Source organism: Mus caroli, chromosome 6 (assembly GCF_900094665.2).
Source record: "Mus caroli chromosome 6, CAROLI_EIJ_v1.1, whole genome shotgun sequence".
NCBI classification, from domain to species: Eukaryota; Metazoa; Chordata; class Mammalia; order Rodentia; family Muridae; genus Mus; species Mus caroli.
Genome location: NC_034575.1, coordinates 100,415,474 through 100,427,819, shown reverse-complemented (window position 1 = coordinate 100,427,819; position 12,346 = coordinate 100,415,474). Strand labels below are relative to the sequence as shown.

Sequence of the window (12,346 nt, the reverse complement as noted above, 5' to 3'; positions counted from 1 at the left end):
AGCAGATGTGGGATTAATTCCCTCAGTGACCTGAGCATGCCTTGAAGACAGGAGCTGCATCAGCTTTCACCTTGACCTCGCTAAGTGAGGTTTTGGTTGCTCTTATGTCTATAACTGTACACAGGCATCAATGGAACTGCCCAGAGGTCAGATGAGTGATAGACCTGCTTACCGAGGTCTTAGAACACATGGAGACTTCCTATCCTTCTGTATAGGCTTTGCCATTTGTAGCTCAGACCCCCTTCTGGGAGAGACAAGTACTATTTTCTCCAAAATGGTTCAACTGAAAATCAGAAAAACGGAAGGATTTGTTAAAAGCTATCAACTAAATGAGAAGTAAAATTGAGGACTGAACCAACAGTTTTTGACTCCAAATAACTGTAAGAGGAAGCAATTTAAGAAAAGAGAGAGGAGAGAGAAAAAGAGAAGGTTATATACCTGGAGCTACCTACTTGAATACTTTAGCCCCAGGATACAGTGTAGTAACTGAAATATAATAAGTGTTGAGTGAATATTCATAGAATTTATGAAAGAAGTAGCAAATGAGCACATTATGGTTTTATTGATGTTCAAAGTTTCAGTTAGATTGCAGGGGGTAGGGGTGAATGAGACATATAGGCTCAGATCTTTAAATATTTCACATGGTGGTAGTGTTTAGAGGTAGGTAGTTGAACGTTAGGAGTTGGAAGCCTACTAGTAAGTATGTCAGTGTGGGCAGCCTTTAAAAGTAAATAGCCTTGACCAGTTTCCAGGTCTCTCTCTGCTTCCTAAGTGAGACTGAAGATGTGACCTCTCAGCTTTTACCACTGCCTCTGGTGACATGCCATGCCCATCATTTTGGAATTTTCTTCTGGAACTGTTAAGTCTAATTATACTATTCCCTCAGTGACTTTTGGCCACAGTGTTTTGTCATTATAAAAGAAAATTAATCTCCCCTGCCATCCAATGGGCAAAGAGATTCCTTGGTGGTGGTGGTATTCTTGTATCACTCAGGGGCAGAGCAGATGCTCGTCTTAGCTTGATGCTGAGCATGGTAGCCAAAGCTGTCTTATGCCTGATAATCATAAAACTCAAAACAAACCAAATCTAGACAGCGCAGCATGGAAGAAGGAAGACAGACAGAGGCAGGCTGCCATGCCACTAACAGACTTGCCCTCCAGTATGCAGCCTAGGCTGGCCATAGATACCATCTTGCTGCTACAACATGTAGCAGCTTGGGCGAAAGGTATTCCCCAGATGCCTGTCAGCCTGCAGTGTGAGCCTTGACAATGCATGTGTATGTGGTGGTCAGATGGGAGAGATAGAGAAGTCAAACAGTTTGAGCATTACAAAGAAAAACGGAACTGCAGACTCGGAAGTGGAAAGGAGTAGACTGGGCGAGTGGCTAGACCTGACACTTGTGTCTATGGTGAGGTCCCAGCCTAAGCTGGAGGACCATTTGAGAATATGGTGGTGTCCCTGGTCAAGACAGCCACGAGGGTCAACAAGGATGTCCAGGGTCTGAGCATAACTGGCTGTAATCCTCACTGGATATGGTACTCTGGAGAGTTGGCCCCATCTTTCACCAATGGCAGCACTGGGTTGAGCAGGTCCTGCACCTCCACTGGGCAGTACAGTAGTGCTGGTCCTGGCAGAAGGTGCACAGGAGAATCATTCCCTGAGGGTGAGAGCACAAGAGAGGTTCCCTGACCAGTCAGGCATGAGGTGGTGTGGGTGTGAGGGGGATGCCCTACCCCTAAGCGCTGGAAGCCTACAGTGACCAGGAGAGCTGGTACTGTGAGCATGGGAGTGGGAGAACAAGCCCTGTCCATTCAATGGCTTTAGCACTCTGGAGGGTTAGCCCTGCACCTCACTTAGACAACACAGGTGAGCTAGCATTGATGACAAAGGCCAGTCCCAAGGGTGTGAAAGCATGAGCAGGGAAGCTTGCCCTGCCCCCACAGAAGCTGCAGCACTTGGGAGAGTGGGCCTTGATCCTTGACTGGTCAGTATAGTGAAGCTGGCTATAGAGGTGTGATTGGGATGAGTCAGCCTATGGGCATGAGAGGGGGGAAACCTGCCCCCTGAATCCTGCTGATGGTGGCATTGGGTGGAGTAAGCTGAGCAGTGGTGGAGACTTCACCCTAGTGCAGTTAATGGAGATCTGGCAGGCTGAGGAGCTCAGGTAAGACCCAGGCACAGCCGGGATCCAGGGCTCTGAACTGGCCCACCTCCAAATCTGTATAATCTGTGAATGATTGGAGCATATAAAAGAGCGTGTCCTCCCGGGCATGGTGGAACATGCCTTTAACCCAGCACTCGGGAGGCAGAGACAAGCAGATTTCTGAGTTCGAGGCCAGCCTGATCTACAAAGTAAGCTCCAGGACAGTCATGGCTATACAGAGAAACCCTGTCTTGAATAACAAAAACAAACAAAAAACCAACCAACCAACCAAACAAACAAACAAAAAACACAAAACAAAACACAAAAAAACAACAAAAAAAGAAAGAGCATGTCCTGCTGTTCCAAAGCTTTAGGATCTCCCTGACACAGGGCAACAATGGGATAACAGGAAGAGTCCCAGTGAAGAACCAATATTGATGGTGTTGCAGAAGTCAGAGGTCTTGAACCAAACCACTGGCTCACTGCAAAGAATATTTGCAAGTGAAAATGATTTGACAGAGAGACAGGCTGTAAAAAGTATATTGTGTCACATTATAGCTTCCATGATAAGATGTTTTTGATGCTTTGTTTTTATTGTTCATGCTGGTGTGTGTGTGTGTGTGTGTGTGTGTTTTATTTTGTGGGGGAGGCTACAAGGGTAAAAGATTGATATGAGGGGCAGAGTGATGAGCAGGACAAGGGTCCATGATGTGAAACTCATAAAGGAAAAAGTTACCCCTACCCCCAATAAAAGAAAAGTAGCTGATATAAAGCTGATATAATGTGCAACCACTAAAAAAAACAGTATAAGAGAAAGAAAGGAAGCATTTATTACAGGAAATAAAAAATATGTACTCAATGTGTTACGTTCTAGCTTGTGTTGTGTGTTCAGACTGTCAGGTTGAGGGAACAAATGAGGCCCAATGTCTTCTCGGGTTTTCCTTTTAATGATACTTTCTCCTTAAACTTTGAATCTTCCCACCTGCGTTGAGTGATGATTCTTAGAAATGATCCTGTTTAGCTTAGGAATTTACACACCTGAGTAAATCACTAAGATATACATGAACCTTCAGTCAACAAAGAACTTACTATGTTAACTAGAGGAGCACTCATTTTTGTTGATATTGACCACATAATCAACACACAGGCAGTATTTATGTGGACATAATAATCAATAATTAATTAATACAGCAGCATAAAAGAAGTAACACTAGCCTGGTGTTTTCCCCCATCTTTCAGGGTCATAGAGAGTGATGAGAATGTCTAAGTTCAATGTCAAGTGCCTTGACTTCTGTCCAATTTATGCACTAATTCTGTTGTATCACTTAAAAGAATGAGCCAGACATTGTATAACCCATGCTCACAGGGAGGGAGATTTTTCTGCCTTCATAACTCTAATAGTTGAGACAGAAATCTCCAAGTAGCCAAGACTATGGTGATACTATATAAGCTGATAAGAAACATGTTACCTATATTAAGACCTGGTGCTTGGTCTGAGATAATGGATTTATAGATTAAAACACTTGTCAACATGACTTCAAACAGGAGATGGTTCAGCGTATTCTCCTTCATCTCCAGACTGGCAAAACTACCTGGATATAGAAGGAGAGAATGTGGTTCCAAGTATTAGTCTCTTCACCTGCAGGGTCTGTGATGGAAACTCTTGATTCACAAAAGAGGAAAGAAATTGTCCAAACATATATATTGTCACCCCTTTTTGGAAGTAGGTAATACAGTTTGATTACTTTGAATGAGCTTTTAAAAATTTCTCTCAACCACCTTCAGGTAGTTACAATTGACTGGCAATAAGAGTTAGGGATAATGAAATTTCAAATAAGATAGTGCCATATGGACGTTCTATACCAGAAGCCTAAAAAAATAACTTACTAACTAACTAACTAAATAAATAAATAAAATCTGTTTTTCACACTTCTATTTTCAAGGTCAAGAACCAAAAACTTCTACTTAAAATCACTGGAAACATCAAACATTTTATACTTCTCTTTAATTTGATTTATGAGTACAAGTGAGTCATTTATTATCAGATATATGGGAAAAGCCTAAAGTATATATTTTCATATTTTTTGTTAAAATGTAATGATCAACTTGGTGTGAGATTAAGAATGTGCAACAGGATTCTGTTATCTGTCTAAATTTAGGATGCGGCCTTGTACAAATTTGAAAATAATTTAGAAAATCTGTCATTCCTCTTTAAGTCAGACTATTCAACAGTGCGTCTACTTACACAATTAAACCTGATTTTAAAAATCTAATTTAAAAATAATCTGTGAGCATCCCTTATGTCTAGTATTCTGTTGTTGTTTCTTAGACAATGTCTTTCCAGTTGCCTTGAAAATCTCTCTCTTCTCTCTATCTCTCTCCCTTTCTCTCCCTCTCCCCCTCCTCTGTCTCTCTCACATACACATACATACATAGGCAAAGACAAACAAATCTTATAATTTTATTTTTATGTTTTAGATGTAGTAGTTAATTTGTGATTAATCTAATAATTTTTCTGTGACAATGCTTAGAACTTTAATATTTCCTTTTCATGAAGTCATCTTCCATTATGGTAGCCATTTTGAAGTTAAATACAATTATTTGGCTAGGATTTGTCCTGTATCCAACAATGGTTCAGTTCCCATCTCATGGTGAGGCTGCTAGTTCAAAGAAGGATCTACCTTATACTTGATGTGTTAAAAAGAGAGAGCATCAGAAGCAAATTTTAAATGATATCTTTTAAATTCATTTTACATAAGGAGGCCTATGGTAGAAAAAAAATCTCAAATGTGCACTCATAATAAAACATTGCAGGATTATAACCCAAATTCTTTGCTATAGGAGAAAACAGTAAAATCCACTAATCCTAATGGTCCCTTCTCTTCCAATTTATTTTCTTCACCTTTCCCTTTCTCTTCCCTCTTTTACCCTACTCTTTCTCTTTTCTCTTTCTATATTACCTTTTTTTTCATATTCAACTTGTTCGAAAATCTCTATGACAAGACCACATAAAACACCATTAAGCAAACACAAATGGCAGCATGATGCTCTGCTTTCCAATAAGCAGCATGAAGTCACACTCTTAATGAAACCAATGAGGTCAGAGGCAATAGATGAGGGGACAGGGCAGTAAGCCTGCAGAGATATGATGTCCTACAGAGCCAGCTCCGTGCCCTTTACAAATTACTTCAGTATTCATCATACCAGGTAGACATAGATGCCTGTAATTACTACATCCTGCTAGGGCTCAATTATATCCTTTTTTTTTTTTTTAGAATGCACTCCCCAAATTTAATTTGTTTGCTTTTTATTGTTAAAATGTGTAATGAAATCATTGAACTAGCAGAAGATGTTATTAGGAAGGTTCTTTGTAGGTTAAGAGGCCACAGAAATCATTCCTTTCATCACAGTCAGGAGAGCTTGAATCTCTGAGCATTAGTAACTGCTACAAGGCTGAGACTGATTCTGTCTTGGGCAAATGAAAGATAAACAACAACAACAACAATAAAATGTTCCTTATGCGTTTTGGGTTTCTTTCAGCACCACTTCCAACTTTTGCAGTTTCTCTGGTGAGTTTTGTCTTCTCTGACACCTGGTGCTTTGGCATTAAGGTCATGGAAGGTCACTGGCATCTCTTCCTGCCCTACAGGTATATAGAACACAAGAAGCAAACCACCAAAAAAAAACCCAAAGAACCCAATCAAAAAGTGGGGTATAGAACTAAGCTGAGAATTCACAACAGAGGAATCTCAAATGGTTGTGAAGCATCTAAAAAATGTCCAAAATCCATAGTGATCAGAGAAAAGTAAATCTAAACAACCCTGAGATTCCACCTTATACCAATCAGGATGGCTAAGATCAAAACCTCAGGTGAAAACTCCTGTAAGTGAGGATGTAGAGACAGAGAAACACTTTTTCATTGCTGGTGGGATTGTAAACTGCTACAACCACTCTGGAAATCAATCTGGAGGATCCTCAGAAAGTTGGAACTAGATCTACCTGAAGACCCAGAAATACCACTCTTGGAAATATATCCAAAAGATGCCCCACCATGCCACAGGGGCAAGTGTTCCACTATGTTCATAGCAGACTTATTTGTGATAGACAGAAGCTGGAAACAACCAAGATGTCTCATGAAAGAAGAATGGATACAGCAGATGTGATTCATTTACACAATGAAATACTACTCAGCTATTATGAATGAGGACATTCTGAGTTTTGCAGGCAAATGGACGGAACTAGAAAATATCGTCCTGAGTGAAGTAACTCAGACCCAAAATGTCATGCATGGTATGTATTAACTCATGAGTGGATATTAGCAAAATAAATAAATAAAATAAGAGAAAGAGAGAAAGAAAGAAAGAAAGAAAGAAAGAAAGAAAGAAAGAAAGAAAGAAAGAAAGAAGAACAGCATACACAATATACAGTCCACAGAACTCCAAAAGGTCAGCAAGCTGAAGGACCCAAGTGCCAAGGGAGGATGCCTCAGTCCCACTTAGTAGGGAGAATAAAGCAACCACAAGCATAGAGGGGTGGAGCAACCTGGGATAGAAAGGGGACAGGGGTGAGGGCGAGAGGAGAACCTGATCTGGTATTGGTTGGGAAAAAGAAAACTGAAGCCCTGATGGCCAGCAGAAAGAATGGAAACAGGCAACCTCTGGAGGTAGGAAGTTGGGGGGGGGGAGGGGCGCTCCAGAATGTTTTAGAGTTCTGTGAGGTGAGAGGCTCTCAGGACTCAAAGGCAGGGACCCTAGATGAAATGCCCTACAATAGGGAGAGGGAACATGTAGAGCCTACCTCCAGCAGAAAGACAGGACATCAAGTGAGGGATAGGGTTGCTATCCCAAAGTTAAACTCTGACCCATAATTGTTCCTGTCTAAAAGAACTGCAGGGATGGAAATGGAGAGGAGCTTGAGGAAAAGAAGGTCCAGCAACAGACCAAAAGGAAGTGGGATCCAGCTCAAGGGGAAGCCCCAAGGACTGACAATATTACTGAGGATATGGAGTACTCACAAATGGAGATCTATCATGACTGCCCTCTGAAAGACCCAGCAAGCAACTGGAAGAGTCAGATGCAGCTATTTGCACCCAACCAATGGACAGAGCTGCTGACCCCCATGGTTGAATTAGGGAAGATTGAAAGAAGTTGAGGAGAAGGGAGACCCTGTAGGAGGACCAGCAGTTTCAATTAACCTGGACCCAAGCCCTCTGGGTCTAGCAGACATTGGACTACCAAACAAGCAGCATACACCAGGTGATATGAGGCCCCAAGTACTTATACAGCAGAGGACTGCAGGGTCTGGGTTCAGTCAGAGATGATGCACCTAACACTCAAGAGACTTGAGGCCCCATGGAGTTTAGAGGTCTGGTGGCATGGAGGTGGGGACATGGTCATGGAGACAGGGTGGAGTGGAGGAGTTATGGTATGTGGATTAGTCAGAGGGTAAACTGGGAGGGGAATAAAATCTGGAGTGTAAATAAATAAATAAATAAATAAATAAATAAATAAAAGACTTTAATCCAGACATATTAAAACAAAAAACAAAAACTTTTTACAAAGGCAAGACTAAACATAAAAACAACAACAACGAAAACGCACTAGGACACTTCCATTTAAATGCTTCATCAGATATCTGGAGATGTTTCTAGACAGCACATAGAACCATGAAAGTTAGAGAGACCAATGCAAATATCTGATATTTGTTATTGTTTCTCTTTTATTCTCTTTTCATTGGCTACAAAAGCAATATTAGGACTGCTTCCATCCAATCAAGGTGCTCACATCCAGCTTACAGAATTTTGTTTCCCTAGCTTCAGACATTTTTACTAGTTTCCATATGACTGAAATCAAGTTGTAATTGTTCATGTGTAGTGACAGCTCATATGCCAGTCTTTCTGGTCATTTGTGTAAAACGGCCAATTGTCTGCCAGCCATGGCCAACCTATCGGGGTAAAAGCTCCTCCATTTTAGTTGAACTGTGACAGTTCCCTTAACTACAGTAATCTACTTTTCAGACGTGTATTCGTTCTCTGTTTTTTGCCTTCCCTGCCTAGTGGGCTCTAAGTTAAGACCATTCAGCAATGATACTCACCCATCACTTGACATTCCTTAACAGGGTACACACTGTTAACTCCTAAAAATGGCCAACTGTGGAGAGCAAAGGAAACTATTTGATTTCACTCATCCTTTCTGCCCTATATGTACCTGAGTGGAGAAGCCGAGCGTACTCTCTAATTCTTACAGTGACCTCCTATGTAATCCCTGGCCGAAATAATGCTAGTGATATTTGTCAATAATACATCCCTTGTCTGTTTTGAGGTCATTCATACTTCACTTTACTTCTTTCTTCATGTGTCCTGTCCTGCCAGACTAGGGTCATTGCTTAATATGATGTTGAAAAGCTCAATGAACTCATATATGCATAATGGTTCATTCACAACAGCAAGACTCAATCATACTTAGGGATTATTCAAATAGAGCTGCCAGCTGTGGCCAAGCTGTCCTTTCTATACACAAGAAAACATAAGAATATATAGAACAATGCAATGTGTATTATTTGTATTATAGTGTATTATATGTAGACCAAATAATAACTCTTCTGTTCTGCTGCTGCGTCCTAGAAAACATTCAAGTGCTGACTTCAGATTTCTCAACTACATCCATTCTCCAAAGAAACCTCACTTGCTTCTCTACAGGAACCTCTCCACATTTTTTTTTCATGTGGTGAATTCATTTTGTCATGGGGTGAACACCTGTGTGACTATTTAAAAACCACAGTACCAGGTGTGTGCATCTGAGTGTCTCCTGCCTTTGTGTAATGTTCTCAGTGGTTTCTCAGCAGGCTGGGTCAGGGAAAAGCCTTCAAACTGAATATAGAGAAAGGTCTTAAAGGGGTTTAAAAATATACCTCTATTATAAGTGTGTGCAATAAAAATGTTGCAGGCAAATTATACAAACAGGCTTTAACTTTAAAGCTCTTTGTGTGTATGCAGGGTGTGAAAACTTTTGGCATCTTGGGGGTACCCCACAGGAAGTTTATTACTGAAGAAAGAAGCTGGATTTAGGAGATGGCAGATTATTATTTTTTTTAAATGTGTATATAAAATAAGGTGTTTTACCTTTTACTTTGCTTCAGGTTCTCTGTTCCTCTTTTCCAGGAAATCGATGCTTTGGGGAAAGCATTTGGTTTGCATTCAATAGAAATATCACCACCAACTTGAACAACTGAAATTTTTTTAATGGGATTTTTGGAGAAATCTGGAGCTGAGGCTAAAACCAAAATCAAAAATTGAATTGTTAAATCACTCAGTTAATGTGGACTAAGTTAAGTTTAAACCAATATATTGAATAAAACTTAACATTTGTGTTAAGAATTAGTTCCAATATGTTCAAGTTGTTTTAAGGCCAGTTTAAATACACACACACACACACACACACACACACATACACAAACACACGTACACAAAACACATACATTCACACAATATATACATATACATAGATAAATACATATGCATATACATGCTTTACATCAGTGAGGCAAATCACAAGTACTTTGTCACTCTGCACAAATTCTTTTAGAAAATTCAATGGAGGAAATTATATGTGTTGTCTACAGAAGTAGATCATGTAAGTGTAATTTAAAACCTTTCCATTTGTCAGTCTTGGTTATGTTCCTACTAAGTTGGATGTACAATACTGAAGCAAGCATAAACAAAGAGCTGGGGAAGCACCTATACCCTCCATGGTCCTCAAAGGTGGATGTGTACATCTCATTTCAATTTCTAAAGTTTGAGTGAACTTAGTTTTCACATAGATCAGGCTGTCTGACTTCTTGGTTTTTCAGGAATTGCTTCTCTGCCTTCATTTGACCTGTGCAACTTTCTTTTGTGATCCCAGATTGAAAAGAGTGTCCTCAATTAAGGTTCTATTTGGCTTGCCTTGTGTTTGGATATTAACCAGTTAGTTTTTGACCATACAAATAGCCACCTTTTACATTTAGCTATTTTCTCAGTTAAAGTAAAGTTCAGCAAAAGTAAGGATCACTCTCATTTGAGTATTTTTTTATACTTGGATCCTGGTATATAATAAATGTTCAGTGGGGTGGTAGCAGTTAAATGCTTGACATTCCAAAGCCTATATTTGTTGTCTATCTTTGTCATCTTTCCTACCATTCTTCCTATCAACAATCAACTCATAGGTAAAGATGCCAGACTCATTTATTGAAGGAGACACCTTTGCTTGAATTTCATGAGGTGGCAATTTCTCTCTGTTCCAAACTTTCTACCATAAGACACTGTTTTCCTTGTTCCAAACTTTTCTCAGTGTTTTCATGGCAACGTGACAAGAATTCTCGTAAGTAAATGAAGGGAGTTTGCTTTAGGAGCTTAAGAAATTATTCTTTTTTAATCACAGAGACAGGTGTGGCAGGATATCATCTCACTTTATTCCTGCCTTGAATATGGACTTGACATCCACAGCTACAATAGGCCATATTGAACATACACATCTACACATCTTTCAGGAAAGGTTTTCAGTGTAAATGCCTAGCTACAATGTCCTACTTGACATCCAGTGCACATCTTAGAGAAGATAAAGTAGGTCACCATGTCTTAAGTCTCTATAAACTGTTCTTTGACATTCTTATCCCTGTGGGGTTGAAATTAGTTCTTATGCTTATATTTGTAGCTAAAAAGATTTTTATTGAGTTCTATTTGGTTTGTACTCCAAGACCACCCACTAGAATCTAGTTAGCTGGGTAACTCTCTTTTGAATTGGAAATATCTAGTGGATATTAATGCATTGTCAAGTCAGAAGAATAACTAAAACATCTTAGGGCTAAAATATTTAATGTAGAATGCTAAATGAAATATTTCTCATTGTTTTAAAGGAAAGTAATTTCTAGTACACAGGGGAATATCAGGTTCGGATCTTGTAAAAGTGATACTTCAAAACTTTTTTGGTTATAAATGAATGACTCACCTAAAACTCTCAATTCTGCATTTGCATAAATTGTCTGATATTTGTTTTCTGCAGCACACTGGTAGATCCCAGAGTCTGATATGTTCAGCATGGTGATGATAAGAGTCCCATTTTCAATCTGAATTCTTTCCTAATAAAGGAATAGCCACACAAAAGGTGTTGTTATATTACTATAAAAGGTGTTTCACTGTTAATGAAATTCTTTTGCACAAAGTATGTTAATAAACAACATTTGTGCCTATCACCAAGGACTAAAATGTTTTGGCCCTTTAATTCAAGAACCTGAATATATACATATGTGCATATATGACATATATATGCATATGTGTATATATATATGTATACATTATATATATATATATATATATATATATATATATTAAAATATATAGTGGAACAAGTTTTTGGCCAGAAGTATCCAAGTTAACTTATGTCCGTATAAATTGCCCTTCTTTTAAAGGAATATATGGAATTGTCTGTTGTATGATATTCAAAATAATGTAGCATATTCCACCATTCTGGAATATGACCAATTCACAATGTGTTGCTTGAATTCTAAGTTAGAGAAGCAGCGGCCTTCAGTTTGGTAACCTCTAACACCGCCTGCCTCAGTAGCTAACATCTGTTACAAAAACCCATATCAGGAAACAAAATACAATTTTGAGTGCACATAGTAAAGTAGTTAATATTATGAATCTACCCTAAACTAAACATTTTGATGTATCTACTACCAATCTCTAAGTATAAGTGGTTTAAAGAAAACAAAGATAAAGAGAACACACTCAAAAGGCATCCTGGGAGAAAGCTCCACAAAAACAAATACACACACAAAAAAAATACATTGTTTTTAGCTTCCAAATAAAAGATTTTTTGAGACTCTGTCTATGGCTACATGTGGCAAATAAAAGGCAGCATTATCTGGAGAATTTTCTAGGGGAAAATTTTCCCATGAGATAGACATAAGAGGAAGCCTGTTTGAATTGGAAGTGTGTATTAAGCCTCATATCGTTTCTTATCAAGCAGGGACTTTCTTTTTTTTATTTTTAATATTTTTTATTACATATTTTCCTCAATTACATTTCCAATGCTATCCCAAAAGTCCCCCATACCGCCCCCCACTTCCCTACCCTCCCATTCCCATTCTTTTGGCCCTGGCATTCCCCTATATTGGGGCATATAAAGTTTGCAAGTCCAATGGGCCTCTCTTTTCAGTGATGGC

General features: G+C 39.1%; 1 protein-coding gene across 7 annotated transcripts in view; it reads right to left on the bottom strand.

Moving 5' to 3' along the window:
- Window positions 1-12,346, bottom strand: part of LOC110295968 (contactin-6) — a 355,090-nt gene that overhangs the window by 75,817 nt on the left and 266,927 nt on the right. For all 7 annotated transcript variants that reach the window (XM_021164391.2, XM_029478903.1, XM_021164390.2 and 4 more), the window contains 2 exons: window positions 11,128-11,257; window positions 9,264-9,414 (listed from right to left, as the gene is read on the bottom strand). In XM_021164391.2, the coding sequence (XP_021020050.1) occupies window positions 9,264-9,414; window positions 11,128-11,257 (281 nt within the window). The remainder of the gene's footprint in view (window positions 1-9,263; window positions 9,415-11,127; window positions 11,258-12,346) is intronic.